Here is a 20,946-nt window from a genome sequence, read left to right as displayed (position 1 = left end):
TCAATAACTGCAGCTGGATTGTGTTTGTTCTCTCCATCAGATTCCTGCAAACTCACAATCGACAAAAACACAGTGAACACAAACCTCCAACTGTCTGACAACAACAGGAAGGTGACACATGTGGAGGAGGTTCAGTCATATCCTGATCATCCAGACAGATTTGAGGAACCTCAGCTGCTGTGTACAGATGGTCTGACTGGTCGCTGTTACTGGGAGGTCGAGTGGAGAGGAAGGGTTGATATAGCAGTGAGTTACAGGAGCATCAAAAGGAAAGGAGGCAGTTATGACTGTAGGTTTGGAAACAATGATCACTCCTGGAGTCTGAGATGCTCTGATGATGGTCGTCTTCGTGTCTGTGACAGTAACAGACAAACACTCATATCCGCCTCCTCCTCTGTCTCTAACAGAGTGGCAGTGTATGTGGACTGTCCTGCTGGCACTCTGTCCTTCTACAGAGTCTCCTCTGACTCTCTGATCCACCTCCACACCTTCAACACCACATTCACTGAAATGCTTTATCCTGGGTTTTGGGTCAGGTCTGGTTCCTCAGCGTGTGTGCTGAGTGGAGTGTAAAGAGAAAATTTTTATCATTAGAGAAAAAATGACCAGTAATCATCCCACAGATGTAATATTATCTACAGCTACTCTTAGTACCATTGATGTTAAGTTAGACTCTTTTTCTCCAATTGATCTTTCTGAGTTAACTTCAATAATTACTTCCTCCAAACCTTCAACGTGTCTTTTAGACCCCATTCCTACAAAACTGCTCAAAGAAGTCCTGCCATTAATTAATTCTTCGATCTTAAATATGAACAACCTATCTCTAATAATCGGCTATGTACCACAGGCCTTCAAGCTGGCTGTAGTTAAACCTTTACTCAAAAAGCATCTCTAGACCCAGCAGTCTTAGCTAATTATAGGCCAATCTCCAACCTTCCTTTCATATCAAACATCCTTGAAAGAGTAGTTGTCAAACAGCTAACAGATCATCTGCAGAGGAATGGTTTATTTGAAGAGTTTCAGTCAGGTTTCAGAGCTCAGCACAGCACAGAAACAGCTTTAGTGAAGGTTACAAATGATCTTCTTATGGCCTCTGACAGTGGACTCATCTCTGTGCTTGTCCTGCTGGACCTCAGTGCAGCGTTCGAGACTGTTGACCATAATTCAGATCAAACTGAGGTTATTGTACTCGGCCCTGAAAATCTTAGAAATATGGTATCTAAGCAGATTCTTACTCTGGATGGCATTACCTTGGCCTCCAGTAACGCTGTGAGGAACCTTGGAGTCATTTTTGACCAGGACATGTCCTTCAACGCTCATATTAAACAAATATGTAAGACTGCTTTCTTCCATTTGCGCAACATCTCTAAAATTAGAAATATCCTGTCTCAGAGTAACGCTGAAAAACTAGTTCATGCATTTATTACTTCCAGGCTGGACGACTGTAATTCATTATTATCAGGATGTCTGTTAGATTTTGTATTGTTGATTGTCATTTATGCTTAGAAATATTTAACCATATATGCTTAGAGGTGTATAATCATTTGTAGATTGAAAGAATGTCTCATCCTAGGAGGTCTGTAACAACTCTGATGTAGCATGAAGAGGGGAGTGCGTTCACTCCTCTAGAGTGTTCTGGCATAGATCCGTATCTTCTCTTGTTGATTTATGGCATAGCAAACACACGTATATCTGTTTAAGTATAAGAGCCTTTTGTTCAGATGGACCCGCTAGACTCTTCACAGGGTCACATCTTGACCTCACACAAATCACACACACATACACACACACACATACGTGTTTTCATGATATATCAGTACATATGACAAAAATGTGACAAATGGGAACGTGCTTTTCTGAAGGTCCTAGAGGCATGGGAATCTCAAAGAATTTGACCCATGCTTCCAGGAACACGCCCATCTGTTGAGATTTTGGCTAGGGCTAAATTTTGGTCAAACCTGAATTTAATGCTACTTGTGAGGACACTGTCAGGTTTATGTGACTTATGAGTACCATAAGGTCACACACAGATATTTCATGTTTAGGTGAATTGTGAAGCTCATGGAAACACATAATTTTCAAGTATACATGACTTATAAGGACCAGGTAAGGGTAGGTTCTGCATTTTTAGCTTGGCTCCTTTTGAGATTACAATATAATAGACATGGATGCACAATAGTAATGCTCACCAGTCGGGTAACTTCTGACAGAAATATCAGACATTTATGTGTTAATAAAACAGTAAATCTGAGCTGACTTAAAAAAAAAAGACATGGGTCAAATGTGGTCAGTCTACTTTTTAAGTCTTGATATTGTAATGCATTAATTCATTTTGTAGTGAATGTTCATGTGAATAAAAACGTGTAACATTATCTGCCTTTCTTATCATTTAATTGCAAAAAGCACCCAGCATAAACCACAGATTTATGAGTAAGAACAATGCAATACAGAAAACTGCAATGCTGACATAACTGTGGAAGTAACAAAGTATCTCTCTTGCTTGTTTCTTTTTTCTTGCATCTTTCTTTTAATGCTATGATCCTGTTGTGGATGTAGTACCTTATGACAACCCAGTCTCTGCCTTTCAGAGCTGCCGGCTCTGCTTGGAGGCAGCAAGGCAAGGCAAGGCAAGTTTATTTGTATAGCACAATTCAACAACAAGGTGATTCAAAGTGCTTTACAGAGACATTAGAAACAAAAACAAATAAAAAGCATGATTTAAAATTGATTAAAACAAGCAAATAAACTAACTAATTAACAAACAAACAAACAAACAAAACAGTATATAAAATCAGAACAGTAGATAAAATCAGTAGTTAAATGTAAGTTTTGAAATTTAAGCTTAAAAGTGTGGATTTGGTGCTTTATTCAAATGCAGCTGAGAACAGGTGAGTCTTCAACCTGGATTTAAATAAACTGAGTGTTTCAGCTGATCTGAGGCTTTCTGGGAGTTTGTTCCAGATATAAGGAGCATAAAAGCTGAATGCAGCTTCTCCGTGTGTGGTTCTGACTCTGGGAACTGATAAAAGACCGGATCCAGATGACCTGAGTGATCTGGAAGGTTCATACTGGGTCAGGAGGTCCCTGATGTATTTTGGTCCTAATCCATTCAGAGCTTTATAGACCAGCATCAGAACTTTAAAGTCTATCCTCTGACGGACAGGCAGCCAGTGTAAAGACCTCAGAGCTGGACTGATGTGGTCCACTTTTTTGGTCTTAGTGAGGACTCGAGCAGCAGAGTTCTGAATGAGCTGTAGTTGTCTGACTGATTTTTTAGGTAGACTTGTAAAGATGCTGTTACAGTAATCAAGCCTACTAAAGATGAATGCATGGACTAGTTTTTCCAGGTCCTGTTGAGACATCAGATCTTTTATCCTTGAAATATTCTTGAGGTGATAGTAAGCTGACTTTGTTATTGTCTTAATGTTTTTTTCTAAGTTTAGGTCTGCATCCATCACTACACCCAAATTTCTCGCCTGGTTTGTGGTTTTTAGATGTATAGATTGAAGTTCTCTGGTGACCTGTAATTGTTTTTCTTTGGCGCCAAAGACTATTACCTCAGTTTTGTTTTTGTTTAGCTGGAGAAAATTGTGGCACAACCAGTCATTGATTTCCTCAATGCATTTACCAAGAGCCTGCACAGGGCCTTGGTCTCCTGGTGACATTGTGATATATATTTGTGTGTCATCTGCATAGCTGTGATAGTTTATTTTGTTGTTGTTTATAATCTGTGCCAGTGGGAGCATGTAAATGTTAAACAGAAGGGGTCCCAAGATGGAACCTTGGGGAACTCCACATGTGATACTTGTCTGCTCAGATGTGAAGTTACCTATTGATACAAAGTATTTCCTGTTTTCTAAGTATGTTTTGAACCAGTTTAGTACAGTTCCTGAAAGACCTGTCCAGTTCTCCAGTCGTTTGAGTAATATGTTGTGGTCAACTGTATCAAATGCTGCACTGAGATCCAGTAAAACTAAGACTGACATTTTTCCACTGTCTGTATTCAGACATATGTCATTAAACACTTTGGTCAGAGCGGTTTCAGTGCTGTGGTTCTGTCTAAAACCTGACTGGAAGGCATCGTAGCAATTATTCTGTTTTAAGAAGTAATTGAGCTGTTGAGAAACTGCTTTTTCAATGATCTTACTTAAAAATGGGAGATTTGAGATCGGCCTGTAGTTGTTCATTTGTGTCTTGTCAAGATTGTCCTTTTTCAGTATAGGTTTGATTACAGCAGTTTTTAGTGGTTCTGGAAACACACCTGATAATAAAGAAAAGTTGACGATCTGTAACAGGTCTGACTCTAAAGTCTTTGAGACCTTTTTGAAAAAACTTGTTGGCAGGACATCTAAACAGCAGGAGGAGGAGTTCAGTTGACCCAAGATGTCCTCCAGGTCTTTGCTGTTAATAGGTTGAAACTGTTTCATGGTGTTTAAACAGTTTTTTGGTGGACACAGTATATATCCTGGATCTGCTGTTGATGTACCAATTGCTTGTCTAATTTTTTGGATTTTGTCTGTGAAGAATTTGGCAAAGTCATTGCAGGCCATGGTCGAATGAAGTTCAGCTGCCACTGACACAGGAGGGTTTGTTAGCCTGTCAACTGTAGAAAATAAGACCCGAGCATTATGGCTGTTTTTAGTGATGATGTCAGAGAAGTAGGACCTCCTTGCACTCCTCAGTTGTAAATTATAATTGTGAAGTTTCTCTTTATAAATGTCATAATGAACCTGGAGGTTTGTTTTTCTCCATCTGCGCTCAGCTTTCCTACACTCTCTTTTTTCATTTTTCACCAGTGTGGAGTTTCTCCATGGAGACTTTTTCCTTCCAGAGATAACCTTCACCTTAATGGGAGCAATAGTGTCCATTACATTTAACATGTTAGCATTGAAGCTATTGACGAGCTCATTGACTGACCCTCTGGACAGGTCAGGTGTTAATGGGAAGACCTGGTTGAAAATTGCACTACTGTGTTCAGTTATACACCGTTTTGTGATCACTCAGCAGTCACATTCCTTTTTACCTGGTACTTTGCAGCTTTTTATGAAGTGAAACGTGCCGCTCAGCAACCTTCACTTCATCATTTGTCCACTTGCTTCTCACCGTCCCAGCTGTCATAAATGGAAACAAAAGAAAATATCTTAATGTGAATGCAAGAAAAGATAGAAAATATTCTAGTTTATAATGTGAATACAAAATATTCTTAAACCTTGCTTTCTACTGGAGCACTTTAAAGGAGCAATAAGCACAATTCATCATACTTAGGTTGAAGGAATTAAAAATGACTATGTGAAGAACTAGAGGTGTAATTACATCTGGAGTACAGCATGAAGTCACAATCCCTCTCTCTGTGTTGATCTCCAGCCATAGACTTTGGTTTGGTTTACAGGCAGTGCAAAACATCACACCTAGCAGTGAAAAGATATTGCTTATTGCTCCTTTAAGGATGCTTGGAATGAACCATTTGAAGTGCTGTGTTCTGCTGGGAATCAAATAAGATGAAATGATTTATGATAAAAGCTCTGAATAGTGTCATGTCTGAAAACAAACTTGTTCTTTGATCACAAGTATATTAACCTAAAACATTTTGTATTTGGGTGCCTTTACCCCTTCTTGGTGAAGTGTTGCTAATGTTTTTGTTGTCCAGGGTGATTGAGGCAGAGGTGCCCTTCATGTTGTCCAGGGCAGCTGAGTAAAGCGTGTGGCTTGGAACCCCCGGAATACTTGGTCCTTGAGCCTTTGAAAAGTAACAGTGAAATATGAGAATCAATGCATGCAATAGGTCTGTTTGCTTTTTTCTCTGCATTGTAGGCAAAGTCAGCATTGGGCAGTGTGTAATTCTACATTAAGGGGCTAAGGGGCGATCGTGGCTCAAGAGTTGTAATCAGAAGGTTACCGGTTCGAGCCCCAACTCCAACAGTCTCGGTCGTTGTGTCCTTGGGCGAGACACTTCACCCGTTGCCTACTGGTGGTGGTCAGAGGGCCCGGTGGCGCCAGTGTCCGGCAGCCTCGCCTCTGTCAGTGCGCCGCAGGGTGGCTGTGGCTACACTGTAGCTGCCATCACCAGTGTGTGAATGTGTGTGTGAATGGGTGGATGATTGGATGTGTAAAGCGCTTTGGGGTCCTTAGGGACTAGAAAAGCGCTATATAAATATAGGATATTTACCATTTGATATGAATATTTTACATGTGAACATAATCTACTAATAATACTCATCACAGTGTGATTGTTTGAAATCGGATAGAGTGTTATTATATTCATGACAAACATCCCTGCTGTTCAGTTTCAATGTAACACAAACTAGAGTTGTTGGTTCTACCAATTGAGAAAGGCTAAAAAAAACAAATTCATGTCCTTCATGGCTTAAAACAATCTGAGGACAATGTAACACAAAAAGATCAAATTTAGTAGGAATAAAGATCAAGCTGATGCTTTAAAGGGAAAGTTAGGACTAACAAATCATACGCCAATTTCTTTCTCCTAAGATGTTCACAAACAAGTAATGCTAATGTTGAATATGGGAAACTTTAAATCAAACTGATTATTTTAGTACAATTAAAGTGCATTTCATTTATGCACTAGGCCCAACTGACACATATACTTGATGCAAAATACAAAAAATGAAGTGGGTGTGTCACTCACCAATTGGTCTGAAGGAGGTTGAGGCAAGACCTCGGCACTTGGTGTCTGCAACAAAAGACAACAATATAACGTCAGAGACATTCTCTAGTATAAATCCCGACTATTTAATTAACTACAGATCATATTTGCATCAGTGAATATTATTACAGAAGGATCTGACTTCCTTATACCAGATTCTATAGAAACTTAACACTGTACGGTTCTGCTACCCAACGATATGAGGACAGTGTAACACACACTAGAGTTGTTGGTCCTACCACATGAGGAAGGCAACTGAAACACAGTCATGTCCTTCACAGCTTAAAACAATATGAGGACATGACGACTGAACACGTGTAGAGTTCACATTCCTGACTTCTAACTTCTCCTGCTGTTGTCAATAAAAGCTCTAAACCCAACACACTGCAGCGTGTTGTGCGCTCTGCTGAGAAGGTGATTGGCTGCAGACTCCCATCTCTGCAGGACCTGTACACCTCCAGGACACTGGGGCGTGCAGCTCGGATCTCAGCTGACCCTTCTCACCCTGGACACAGTCTGTTTGACCTGCTCCCCTCAGGCAGGAGGCTCCGGTCCATTCGCACCAGAACCTCTCGCCATAAGAACAGTTTCTTCCCCTCTGCTGTTGGACACATGAACAATAAACGTACGACTGTTCCCACCACTAACACATGACCCTACGCTGTGTCACTGCATCATTCCATGTTTGGCACTGATCACCACCTGCACTCATGTATATATCTTTCTACGTAGCACTTTTAATTCTTATTCTCATGTATATATCTCATGTATATCTCATGCATATATCTTTCTACGTAGCACTTTTAATTCTTATTCTTACTTTTATTTTTTCATGTCTATTTAAGCGCAATTTTATGACAGTATGTTTGCACTGAAGCACCGCAGCAATTTCCTAATGTTGTAAACCTGCTCAACATTTGGCAATAAAACCCTTTCTGATTCTGATTCTGATTCTGATGTAAAGCCATCTATTTCCCCAGAAATTAAATCATGTAAACTGATCAGCGGGAGCTTAATTGGACAAAAACATGTGTAAAAGGACAAAAATATCAAATTTTGTCAGAATAAAGACCAAGCTGATGCTTTAAGGGAAAGTTTGGACTAACAAATGGTATAGACAATTACTTTATCCTAATGCTAATGTTGGTTTTGGTTAACTTTAACTCAAACTGATTGTTTTAGTACAATTAAAGTGCATTTCATTTATGCACTAGGCCCAACTGACACATATACTTGATGCCAAATACAAAAAAATAATGTGTAACCTGTTGGAAGAATGAAGTGGGTGTGTCACTCACCAATTGGTCTGAAGGAGGTTGAGGCAGGACCTCGGCACTTGGTGTCTGCAACAAAAGACAACAATATAACGTCAGAAACATTCTCTAGTATAAATCCCGACTATTTAATTAACTACAGATCATATTTGTATCAGTGAATATTATTACAGAAGGATCTGACTTCCTTATACCAGATTCTATAGAAACTTAAGACTGTACGGTTCTGCTACCCAACGATATGATGACAGTGTAACACACACTAGAGTTGTTGGTCCTACCACATGAGGAAGGCAACTGAAACACAGTCATGTCCTTCACAGCTTAAAACAATATGAGGACAGTGTAACACACACTACAATCACTGGTCCTACCATATGAGGACTTCTACTTTCCTGTTGGAGGTTGAGACACGATAGAGGGACAGCAGGGTAGTAGCTTGCACAAATGATTCTATTGACACAACAGGGAAGTGAGATTAATGAACTGAACGCAACAGACTCTTTCAAAATAAAACAGGAAACATGGCATGAAAATACAAACGTGGTAATATACAGCCCTAACATAAACTCCTTAAACCAATATTAATAACGTTAAGCCAAACTCACCTAACCCGCCATTAAACATAAGAAACTCAAAAACCGTAGAATAACATGAGAAACGCTGGGCCAGAGACCCAGACCGTGAGCAAATAACTATAATATTATTGATTTGTGCCGAATACGAAAACATTAATATTATCATTTAAATCCCCCCAAGCATATCTTGTGTTGAAAAAAATGTGTGTTGCAGTTAGCTACACTGAGCTTAGACTGACTGTCTCTGCAGTTGAAGATGCAGAGCACATGCAAGGCCGTACCTTTAACTCCGGTGGGAATTTAAAAACAGCTAAATTTAACTTCTAATATCTATTGTTAAAGATAAATCTTAAGTAATTTTTTAACATTTATCATCATTCACCACTTTCAATTTGTTCAAATCGATTGTGTATTGTTTTAATTCCGTTTAACTAACCTTAATTAGCTTGTTAAACATACAACTTTACCTCGCCAAGCGTGCGTCGAAGCATGGATATCAAAGGTAAATACATACCTCAAGATAAATCTCTCCTGAGTGCTGAAGGTCCCGGATGTGCCGTTCACGCAGAGCTCCGGCGAGTTTTTATCTTGCCGTGACCAGCAGCTCTTTGGTTGAGGCTTTCGAACAATCAGATGCATCTTTACTCACTTGTTGACCAATCAGAGACGTCGTTCTATGCTCCACTGACGAAATGCTGCATCCTCTCTGTACTGTTCTCTCTATGTGTTGAACTCCCTGAGTGTGAACATAGATAAACAGCCAGCCAAACTCCTTTTCAAGAGCCAGGAAGGTGAGCGTACTTGCTCCTTTAATGACTCCAAACATAGCAATCATCTTGCACTGACATCATTGAACTGGAGTGAAACTAGAAAAACACATAATACGAAACTCTTAATCGATTGACATATAATCAGCAGGTAAATATATTCAGGCACTTACACAGGAGACCATGAAATAAGTATACTGTAGATATCCAAACTGATATTACTACAAAGGAAACAAGCAGGTAGTAGGTGAGCGTACACTTGTATCATTAGCTCAGAAGCTACACCCTATAACTACACTTCAAAGAAGGTACAAAATAATGTCTCAAAACACCCTATTATTAATTGCTTAATATACAAAGAACTGACAGAACTTACGACTATTGCTTTCTGAAGGACTCCTTTGAAGGATTGCTTTGGATTCCACATGAATGATTACAAAGTTGTAGCCATGCTTTTCCCACTGTTCTCTGCATTTCCTGCTTCCTGTCTATGCGCATGTCAAAATAAAAGCCTTCCTGTCTATCCAGATGTCAAAATAAAAGATTCACAATTTTCCGATGTATAACAATAGAAATACACTTTACACTTATTTGTGTCATTAGCATATGAACATATTGAAAACAGAACACTCCCCGTCTGGCATTCCCAAATATGCCACTTCATGCTTAACTGTCTTTGGTTGAGGTCTGACTCTCTATTGATAAGAGCAAAATAACATCACTTATAGGCCTTGAGAAAGTCTTTACTTTGCCTTGTGATGCTGTTCTGACTTCCACTTTGCGCACCTTCCCATCACTACTTGGAAAGGTGGTAGTGACCAACCCCATCGGCCACTCGTTACGAGATGACTGCTTCTGTTTGAGCAACACTACATCACCCACTTGTAAGTTGCGACATGCTACTTGCCACTTGCGTCTTGGCTGCAGAGTGTGTAGATATTCATTCCTCCATCGGGTCCAGAATTCATCAGCAAGTACCTGTACTCGTCTCCACTGGCACTTCAAAAGTTCCTTTCCAACAAACTCGCCAGCTGGAGGTGGTACACCAGGTTTCTGCGTTACTATCATAGCGGGAGTCAGCAGCAGTGGTGAAGAAGGATCGGAGGAGACTGGGATCAATGGCCTTGCATTGATTATAGCAGACACCTCTGCCATCAATGTACAGAGCACTTCATGAGTCAGGGAACTGTGTTTACCGTGAGACAACATGGAGTCCAGTATCCTCCTGGTTACACCAATCATGCGCTCCCACACACCTCCCATATGCGAGGCATGTGGAGGGTTGAACTCCCATGTACAGCCGTGTCCGTAGAGGTAACTCAGGATCTTGTCTTGACTCTGATCATCTTGTCTTATTCCTAGTTCAGAACATGCTCCAACAAAGTTTGTACCACAGTCTGACCTCAGCTGCTTCACAGGCCCTCTTAAGGCAAAAAGTCTTCGTAGTGCATTGATGCAGCTGCTGGAGTCCATGGACTCAATGACTTCTATATGCACAGCCCTGGTACTCATGCACGTGAAAAGGATCGCCCATCGCTTACTCTGAGCTGCTCCACCTCGAGTTCTTCGGGTGATTACCTCCCACGGACCAAAAACATCCAACCCTACATATGTAAAGGGAGGAGACATGCTCAGACGTTCTGGGGGAAGGTCGGCCATTTTCTGGACTTCCAGTTTTCCTCTCAGCTTTCGGCAGACAATACAGGAATGGATTACAGAGCTAATCAACCTTTTGCCGGCAACAATCCACAGGCCTTCCGCTCTGATTGCCCCTTCTGTAAACTGTCGTCCTTGATGTTTTATCTTTTCATGGTAATGGGTCACTACCAATTTGGTCACATGATTCTGTTTTGGGAGAATGATTGGATTTTTCATCCCAAGACTAACAGTGGAGTGTTTCAGACGTCCACCAACCCGTAAAAGACCGTTGCACATGAAAGGGTCTAGCTTGAGGATTGTGCTTGTCTTTGAAATTGCTCTATTCTCTTGCAGTGCAACATACTCTTCTGGATAAGCGTCCCTTTGGACCAACCTAAGTATGGTCAGCTTTGCTGCCTCCAGTTCTTCTGGAGTATGAAGTTTGTTGCACATATGCCATCCTCTACATGTATTTGGGGGGTTGGTACTGAATGATTGAGTCTGGTGGCTCAAGAAGGCAACTGCTCTCAGCAAAGACCTCCAGGTGGAGAAGCGTTGGAACCTATTTGAAGTCGACTTACCCTCGGTTATATGGGTAGCACAGGATGTCAGCTGTGGTCTTACCTCCACATCTGCATCTGGTTCCACCAGCTCAAAGGGCTCATGTGTTTCAGCCACAGGAGGCTTGTGAAGAAAATCTGGACCTGTAAACCACATAGTCTCTCCAAGCCGAGATGCTGGGACCGATCTGGTGGCTAGGTCAGCTGGATTCTGATCTGTTGGCACGTAGTGCCACTGCTGAGGAGAAGTTGTCTGTCGAATTCGGTGAACACGATTGTGCACATACACATAGAATCGTTTAGAATCGTTGTGGATGTATCCGAGAACCACCTTGCTGTCACAGAAAAACTTCACAGTATCAGGTTTAAGATCGAGTTCCCTAAGGATTAGTTCTGCCACTTCGACGGCCAGCACTGCCCCACAGAGTTCCAGGCGAGGGATTGTGGGCTCTGGTTTAGGAGCTAGCTTGGCTTTCCCAAGTACAAAGCCGACTCGACACTGTCCATCTGTAGTGATGACTTTCAGGTAAGCTACTGCTCCTATGGCCCAGTTTGAGGCATCAGAAAATACACACAGCTCAGTAGACATGGCAGTGGAGAGCGACTGTTGTATGTAGGCACGAGGAAGCTGAAGATTACTTAAATCCTGTAGTGATCTTCTCCATGTTTCCCATTCATTTAACTTGTTTGTGGGAAGTTCTGTATCCCAGTCGCATATGTCAGCTGAAAGTTCCCTTAATAGTGCTCGTCCTCGGATGGTCACTGGAGCAGCCAAGCCCAGCGGGTCGAAGAGGCTGTTAACTGTCGATAGCACTCCTCGGCGAGTGAAGGGTTTGTCGTCAGCTGCAACCTTGAATGTGAAGGTGTCAGAATCTATCCTCCAGCACAGACCAAGGCTTCTTTGTGCTGGGAGAACTTCCTCATTTAGCGCCAAGTCTTTTAAACCTGTAGCCAGATCTTCAGGGGTGAAAGCCTGCATCACTTTGATACTGTTGGAGGCAATCTTATGCAGTTTAAGATTAGATACTGCCAGTGATGCTTGAGTGCGCTTGAGAAGGTCAATAGCCTCTGCTTCTGTCGAGAGAGAGATCAGTCCGTCGTCCACATAAAAGTGTCTCTCCACAAACTGGCGTGTGTCAGGTCCGTATTTGTGCTCACCCTCTTGGGAAGCTCTTCGAAGTCCATATATAGCGACTGCAGGTGACGGGCTATTCCCAAACACATGCACGCGCATGCGGTATTCCCCTACTTCCTTTGTCAGGTCATGATCTTTGTGCCAAAGAAATCTTAGATAATTTCTGTGGTCCTCTCTCACCATGAAACCATAGAACATCTGTTGGATGTCGGCTGTCACAGCAACAATGTCCTTTCTGAACCTGAGCAGCACTCCTAACAGGGAGTTATTTAGGTCAGGGCCTGAGAGCAGGACGCCATTAAGAGAAATGCCACTTTCTTGTGCGCTTGAGTCAAATACCACACGTATTTGATCGGGTTTTTGGGGGTGGTAGACCCCAAAAATGGGTAAATACCAACATTCTTCATGTTCTTGGAGAGAAGGTGCCTTCTCAGCGTGCCCATTTTCGAAGAGCTTCTTCATGAACGCAATGAACTGCTCTTTCATTTTAGGATTTTTGCCCAATGTGCGATCCAGAGAGTGGAGACGAGACAAGGCTTGAGCACGGTTGTTTGGTAGGCGTGGTCTGGGCAACCTGAATGGTAGAGGAGCAACCCAGCTGTTTTGTTCATTCTGACGGAACTCCTTCTGCATGATGTTCAGAAAGCTCTCATCTTCAAACGACAAAGCCGGTTCGTTATCACATGTCTGTCTTGTGAATACGCTTACCCCAAGTTTTTCCTCAGCAGGCATGTTGGTGGAGCCATAACTGGACAGACAGGGGTAAATATCGGGTCTTTGCTCCCCGCCATACGCCAACTTTTCTTTCACAGATATTTCATTCTGACATGGCACCATGAAAGATGGACGTCCATTCGGCAGGACACTAGTCTTATAGACAGCTACAGTAGGCTTGTGTGTCCTGTTGATGCAAACTTCCCCAACTATCACCCATCCCAAATCCAACTGCTGGGCAAAGGGAGCATTGTGGGGGCCGTTAATTTGTTGTCTTACTTTGTGCACACGTATGAGATCTCTTCCCAGTAACATCAAAATCTGTGCTTCGGGATCTATCTCAGGAATGTAAGGCGCTATGGGCATCAAGTGGGCATGGGAACGTGCTACCTCTGGTGAGGGGATTTCAGACCTGTTGGTCATGATGTCATTACATTCAATGAGTGGAGGTAAGTCTAAGCACACTTCACCGTCTAAAGCCTCAATCTGGAAACCGACTGCCTTTCTCCCTGTCATCTCAGTAGTACCAGCGCATGTCTTCAGCAAGTACGGGGAAAGGTTGCTACTGATCCCAAAGAGTTGGAAAAACTCAGATTTGGCCAGCGAGCGATTGCTCTGGTCATCCAGGATGACGTACATCTTGACTGAGCGCTCTCGTTGTCCCTTTGGAAAAACTCGCACCAGGCAGATCTTAGCACAAGATCGTTCAAGGAGACCGTCTCCACAGACTTCAGTGCACTTTGAGGTTACCTCTGTTGTGGAGTTGTTTCGCTGGTCTATATCTGACACTGATGCAGGAGGCGACGCTTCTGGAAGAGTAGTCTCCGGATGAAGAGCAGTGCAGTGCTTATCACTCTGACATTCATTGCACTGTAGGTTCATGTGACATTCCCTTGCAACATGAGTAACTGAGCAGCACCTAAAGCACCGTCTGTGGTCCTTTAATAATTTCTTCCGTTCCATGAGTGGTTTTGCTTTAAAGACCCTACATTTTTCCAGAGGGTGGGGTTTGTTGTGAAGTGGACAGTACTTAGCAGGATCATTTGCGCCTCTCCCATCTGTTTCTTCTCTATGTCTGGAGCTTGGATTAGCTACTGTGGACACATTTGTCTTTCGAACGGCTATGGCAGTTCTCCCACCATCATGATTTGCCATGGGTTTTTCATTTCGATTATAATAACGGCTGCTGTTTGTCAAAACAAAACTGGGATCGTTTCTAGCCTTGGCTTCACTGTTGACAAAATCCACAAAAAAGGCAAATGGGGGAAAGCATACTCTATGCTGTTCTTTATACCTTGAACCAGTGGAGAGCCATTTCTCTTGCAGGTTCACTGGCAGCTTTTCGACAATGGGGTTAATGCCTCTTGGAGTATCCAAGTAACTAAGACCTGGTAGATAACCATCTTCCTTGGCTGCCAAAAGCTCCATCAGTAGGTCACTCAATTCCCTTAGTTTTAAGTTTTCTCTCAACGTGAGGCGAGGGAAGCAGTCCAGTCGCTTAAAGAGAGCACACTCTATCACTTCTGGGGTTGCATAACATTCTTGAAGTCTCAACCATGACAAATTAAGCGCAGCTTCAGGGTTAGTGATATGAGCAGCACGGATCCTTTTTACATGTTCTGATGATTCCTTGCCGAGCCATTTTACTAGTAGATCTAACTCTTCACTGGCTGTCAGCTCCAAATCCTGAATGGTGCTGAGGAAGGATGACCGCCAAGCTCTGTAGCCTTCTGGCTGATCATCAAATTTAGTGAGACCTGTGGTTACTAATTCCCTGCGTGCCAGATACTTTGCAAAGTCTAACATGCCTGTAGATGGAGTCTGAGAGTTTTGCTGTATGCTGTTCCTTTGAGAAGTATCTGAATGCCTGATGTGTGGACTGCGTTCTAAAGATGCCTTACAAAAATAGCGAGGGCTCAATGGAGTGGGCTGAGGCGAGAATGGCTGCTGTCCTGTAGTTGGCTGATGCTCACTTAGCTGTGAGTAACCAGGGTTTGCAGATAAAGTGTTATATTCTACGTTGGATTCTGGGAGTTCTTGTTTTGTTGACAACGATGCTTTCTTAACATAGATGGGACTCAGTGTGGCTTGAGAATCTATGGCAGGTTTAAAACTGATTCGAGCTTGATCTTCGAGGTATGCCTCGGTTTGCTGTTTTATGGACAAAGGTGAGATGCCACTCCTGTTGCTGTGTATATCATCACAGTCTATGGCTGCTGCTGCTTCTAAAACCTCAGCCTCAGCAACAGCAACGGCAGCTGCTTTTTCAAGTTCCAATGCTTCTAGATCTGCTTCGAGAGTAGCCTTTTCTAAATCCAACTTGGCCTTTTGTTTTTTTATTTCAAGCTCCCTCTGTGCAAATGTGGCCCTGGTGCGTGCAGCTTCAGCGATAGCTCTGGCTTTTGCAGCGGCGCTGGCTACTGAATGCTTTGAAGAAGAGGTGCGCTTGGAGCTGGAGACCGATGACACTTTGTCGTCCATTTTGGTATCCATTACTATGCTGGAGAATCCCTTTGACAAATATAGTCTTTCACTGTACTGTTCTCTCTATGTGTTGAACTCCCTGAGTGTGAACATAGATAAACAGCCAGCCAAACTCCTTTTCAAGAGCCAGGAAGGTGAGCGTACTTGCTCCTTTAATGACTCCAAACATAGCAATCATCTTGCACTGACATCATTGAACTGGAGTGAAACTAGAAAAACACATAATACGAAACTCTTAATCGATTGACATATAATCAGCAGGTAAATATATTCAGGCACTTACACAGGAGACCATGAAATAAGTATACTGTAGATATCCAAACTGATATTACTACAAAGGAAACAAGCAGGTAGTAGGTGAGCGTACACTTGTATCATTAGCTCAGAAGCTACACCCTATAACTACACTTCAAAGAAGGTACAAAATAATGTCTCAAAACACCCTATTATTAATTGCTTAATATACAAAGAACTGACAGAACTTACGACTATTGCTTTCTGAAGGACTCCTTTGAAGGATTGCTTTGGATTCCACATGAATGATTACAAAGTTGTAGCCATGCTTTTCCCACTGTTCTCTGCATTTCCTGCTTCCTGTCTATGCGCATGTCAAAATAAAAGCCTTCCTGTCTATCCAGATGTCAAAATAAAAGATTCACAATTTTCCGATGTATAACAATAGAAATACACTTTACACTTATTTGTGTCATTAGCATATGAACATATTGAAAACAGAACACTCTCACCAGCCACGGTCTCTCCTCGTCCATTTAACAACAAAAACACAGCAACACGTGCTGGATTTGAGGTAGGAACACTTGAGAACTGTCACAATGTTTTGCAAACTGCTGTTACAGTTAATTTCGTTCCGTTAATTTGTTTGGTTCCTATTCTGAAGTAACACTTAATACACATGGGGTTAGCTTGCTGGTCTAGTTTAAGTTAGCATGGGTATGCTGTTCACTGATAGAGTGAGGCCAAAATTGTCCTGATATTGTCAGTGTGTTATCATAAACATGTCCTAATTTGTTATGAAAAGAAGAGCAGCACCCCTAGACCCCCAGGTGAAAATACACATAATAGATAAGCAATTTAAGAAAATAAGTATAATGTGTATAATAAATGATTTTACTGTCACTTTCCTGTGTCTGTTGACCCAGCGTTTTAAGTTTTAGTTTGTTTGGATGTCGATGTTTGTTTATAAGTTCTTTAGGTTTGCTAAGTTCATTTGTTTATTAGATTACCCTTGTGATGTCTGTTTTATTGGGAAAGTCTTTGTCCTATATGCAGTGAGTCTAGTTTTGTTTCCCCTTGTCCCAGCTGTTCCTCATCCCCTCATTATCTCTCTGTGTACTTGCAGTGGCTTGCAAAAGTATTCGTCCCTCTTTTCCACATTTTGTCACATTACTGCCACAAACACAAATTGTCATGGTCCTGGGTCGGTGACCTAGCGCTTTTAGTTTATTATCATTTTCTAGTTTATTATTATGATGATGATTATTATTATTGTTTGAGTTCTATGTCTTATATTTGGTCTGCCTCTGAGTCTGTGTCTCTGTCTATGGTGTCACCCCGTCTGTTTGTGAATCTGTCTGTTTAGTTCTGTGTCTTGTTTGGTTCCCCGTGTCTGAGTTTCCTGTTTTATTGTGAAGGTCTCTGTCTGATGTGAGTGTGTTCAGGTTACGTTTCCCCTGTCCCGTCAGCTCTGATTCCTCCCAGCCGTGTTGCCCTCCTGTCTCTCATCCCCTGATTACTGGTGTGTGTATTTAAGCCCTGTGTGTTCTCCTGCCTGTTACTCGGTGTCCTGCTCGGCGGCTGCCGCGCATCCCTTTGTCGTATGCTCCCAGGTCTGTTATTTTAGTTCTTCCCAGTTTAGGTGTCTTCAGTTATTTGTCATGCCCCACTGCTTGTTTGCCACTACAACATGTAAATAAACTTCACTAGCATTTTCATCCACTGCATGCATCTTGGGTCCTCCTTCCTCCACACCACACGGCTCGCCTTCCCAGCCGTGACACAAATCAATTTTAATGGAATCCAATTGCAGCAAAAGGTGGTTCTACAAAGTATTGACTCAGGGGGCTGAATAATTGCGCACACCCCACTTTGCAGTTATTTATTTGTAAAAAATGTTTGGAATCATGTATGATTTTTGTTCCACTTCTCACGTGTGCACCACTTTGTGTTGGTCTTTCATGTGGAATTCCAATAAAATTGATTCATGTTTGTGGCTGTAATGTGACAAAATGTGGGAAAGTTCAAGGGGGCCGAATACTTTTGCATCCACTGTAAGTCCTGTCCTCATTTGTTCAGTGTCAGGTCATCTGTTGTCTTTGGTGCCACGTTTCCATGTTCCACGTATCTTTGTATCCATGTCAGGTTTCATGGTTTGTTTGTTTTTTAATAAAAAATATTTTCCCCAGGTTAGGTTATTGTTTAGCTTCACCTCTGCCTTTTGTTTTGTAATCTTTTAATTAAATTTTATTTATATAGCGCCAAATCACAACAACAATCGCCTGAAGGTGCTTTATATTGTACAGTAGATCGCACAATAATAGATACAGAGAAAAACCCAACAATCATAGGACCACCTATGAGCAAGCGCTTTGGCGACAGTGGGAAGGAAAAACTCCCTTTTAACAGGAAGAAACCTCCGACAGAACCAGGCTCAGGGAGCGGCGGGCATCTGCTGTGACCCGTTGGGGTGAGAAAAGGAAGAAAGGACAAAGACATGCTGTGGATTAATAACAATTCTGATTCAGTGCAGAGAGGTCTATTAACACACAGTGAGTGAGAAAGGTGACTGGAAAGGAAAAAACTCAGTGCTTCATGGGAATCCTCCGGCAGCCTACATCTATTGCAGCACAACTAAGGGAGGATCCAGGGTCACCTGATCCAGCCCTAACTATATGCTATAGCAAAAAGGAAAGTTTGAAGCCTAATCTTAAAAGTAGAGATTAATAAACGGCTTGCTTTCTGTTAATATTCAAATTTTCTTTCACGTTCCTTTGTGTCTGCATTTTGGGTCCACTCCTCAGATTCATACATATGTCTAACCGTTTTTCCCGACTCGGCGACACACCCGTCGGGGGTCAAACTCTGGTAATTGGTAATTCTTTTCTCAGACATGTGAAGCTAGAGACACCTGCAACCATAGTCAATTGTCTTCCAGGGGCCAGAGCAGGCGACATTGAAGGAAATTTAAAACTGCTGGCTAAGGGTAAACGTAAATTCAGTAAAATCATAATTCACGTCGGCAGTAATGACACCCGGTTACGCCAATCGGAGGTCACTAAAATCAATATTGAATCGGTGTGCAACTTTGCCAAAACAATGTCGGACTCTGTAGTTTTCTCTGGTCCCCTCCCCAATCAGACCAGGAGTGACATGTTTAGCCGCATGTTCTCCTTAAATTGCTGGCTGTCTGAGTGGTGTCCCAGAAACGATGTGGGCTTCATAGATAATTGGCAAACCTTCTGGAGGAAACCTGGTCTTGTTAGGAGAGACGGCATCCATCCCACTTTGGATGGAGCAGCTCTCATTTCTAGAAATATGGACAAATTTATTAAACCCCCCAAAATATGACTATCCAGAGTTGGGACCAGGAAGCAGAGTTGCAGTCTTACACGCCTCTCTGCAGCTTCTCTCCTCCTGCTACCCCCCCCAAAACCCATCTCCTTTGAGACTGTGTCAGCTTCCAAAAAGACAAAAAACAAACTAAAAACCAGCAACAAACAACTTAAACATAAACAATCACAAAGAAAGAACAATACAGTATCCACATCTGAACCAAAGAGTAAAACAGTGAAATGTGGATTATTAAATATTAGGTCTCTCTCCTCCAAGTCTCTGTTAGTACATGACTTAATAATTGATCAACAAATCGATTTACTCTGCCTTACAGAAACCTGGTTGCAGCAGGATGATTATGTTAGTTTAAATGAATCAACACCCCCGAGTCATTCTAACTACCAGAAATCTCGAAGCACAGGCCGAGGGGGCGGTGTGGCAGCAATTTCTCACACCAGCCTATTAATTAATGAAAGACCAAGACAGACTTTTAATTCATTTGAAAGCCTGATGCTTAACATTGTCCACCCCAGCTGTGAAACTCAGAAACCAGTCTTACTTGTTATCATCTATCGTCCACCTGGGCCTTACACAGAGTTTCTGTCTGATTTCTCAGACTTTATATCTAATTTAGTTCTGAGCTCAGATAAAATAATTATTGTGGGTGATTTTAACATCCATGTAGATGCTAAAAATGACAGCCTCAACATGGCATTTAGTCTGTTATTAGACTCAATTGGTTTCTCTCAAAATGTAAAAGAACCCACCCACCACTTTAATCACACTCTAGATCTTGTTTTAACATATGGCATAGAAACTGAACATTTAACAGTGTTTCCTGAAAACCCTCTCCTGTCTGATCATTTCCTGATAACATTTACATTTACAATAATTGATTACACAGCGGTGGAGAGTAGACTTTATCAAAGTAGATGTCTTTCTGAAAGTGCTGTAACTAAGTTTAAGAATATAATCCACCCACTGTTATCATCTCCAATGCCCTGTACCAACACAGAGCAGAGCAGCTATCTGAACGCTACCCCAACAGAGGTCGATTATCTTGTTAATAATTTCACCTCCTCACTACGTACGACTCTGGATACTGTAGCTCCTGTGAAAACTAAGGCCTCAAATCAGAAGTACCTGACTCCGTGGTATAATTCTCAAACACGTACCCTAAAGCAGATGACTCGTAATCTGGAGAGGAAATGGCGTGTCACAAATCTAGAGGATCATCATTTAGCCTGGAGAAATAGCTTGCTGCTTTATAAGAAAGCCCTCCGCAAAGCCAGAACATCTTACTATTCATCACTGATTGAAGAAAATAAGAACAACCCCAGGTTTCTCTTCAGCTCTGTAGCCAGGCTGACAAACAGTCAGAGCTCTTTTGAGCCAACCATCCCTTTAACGTTAACTAGTAATGACTTCATGAACTTCTTCACAAATAAAATTTTTATCATTAGAGAAAAAATTACCAATAATCATCCCACAGATGTAATATTATCTACAGCTACTCTTAGTACCATTGATGTTAAGTTAGACTCTTTTTCTCCAATTGATCTTTC

At 41.9% G+C, this 20,946-nt stretch overlaps 2 protein-coding genes across 2 annotated transcripts in view; one reads left to right on the top strand and one right to left on the bottom strand.

The window, feature by feature from the left end:
- The window catches only part of LOC146578034 (protein NLRC3-like), a 33,017-nt gene extending 30,651 nt beyond the window's left edge, over positions 1–2,366 (top strand). Inside the window, exon 10 of the mRNA XM_085256248.1 lies at positions 41–2,366. Coding sequence (XP_085112374.1) covers positions 41–573 — 533 coding nt within the window. The 3' untranslated portion in view covers positions 574–2,366. The remainder of the gene's footprint in view (positions 1–40) is intronic.
- LOC146578033 (uncharacterized) lies at positions 430–9,795 on the bottom strand. Its single transcript, XM_085256988.1, has 8 exons — positions 9,657–9,795; positions 9,028–9,379; positions 8,310–8,388; positions 7,960–8,004; positions 6,644–6,688; positions 5,608–5,737; positions 5,024–5,111; positions 430–558 (listed from the first exon to the last, which is right to left on the bottom strand). The coding sequence occupies exons 2-8, from the start codon at positions 9,150–9,152 to the stop codon at positions 516–518; spliced, it is 555 nt and encodes a 184-aa protein (XP_085113114.1). The 5' UTR covers positions 9,153–9,379; positions 9,657–9,795; the 3' UTR covers positions 430–515.
- Positions 9,796–20,946: the final 11,151 nt, after the last annotated feature.

The sequence above is a fragment of the Mchenga conophoros genome, linkage group LG3 (genome assembly GCF_057382185.1).
Source record: "Mchenga conophoros isolate Kocher_MC1m ecotype Shallow Benthic linkage group LG3, M_conophoros_male_GT1.1, whole genome shotgun sequence".
Taxonomy (NCBI): domain Eukaryota; kingdom Metazoa; phylum Chordata; class Actinopteri; order Cichliformes; family Cichlidae; genus Mchenga; species Mchenga conophoros.
This window is presented reverse-complemented; position numbering and strand designations above follow the sequence as displayed.

Excerpts from the sequence above, each read along its gene's own strand:
- LOC146578033 (XM_085256988.1), bottom strand. The coding sequence starts at position 9,152 with ATGCATCTGATTGTTCGAAAGCCTCAACCAAAGAGCTGCTGGTCACGG. Across the intron at positions 8,389-9,027 it reads CAGGAGAGATTTATCTTGAG|AATCATTTGTGCAAGCTACT; the intron begins GTATGTATTTAC and ends TTGTGTCAATAG. Across the intron at positions 6,689-7,959 it reads AACCTCCTTCAGACCAATTG|ACACCAAGTGCCGAGGTCTT; the intron begins GTGAGTGACACA and ends CTTTTGTTGCAG.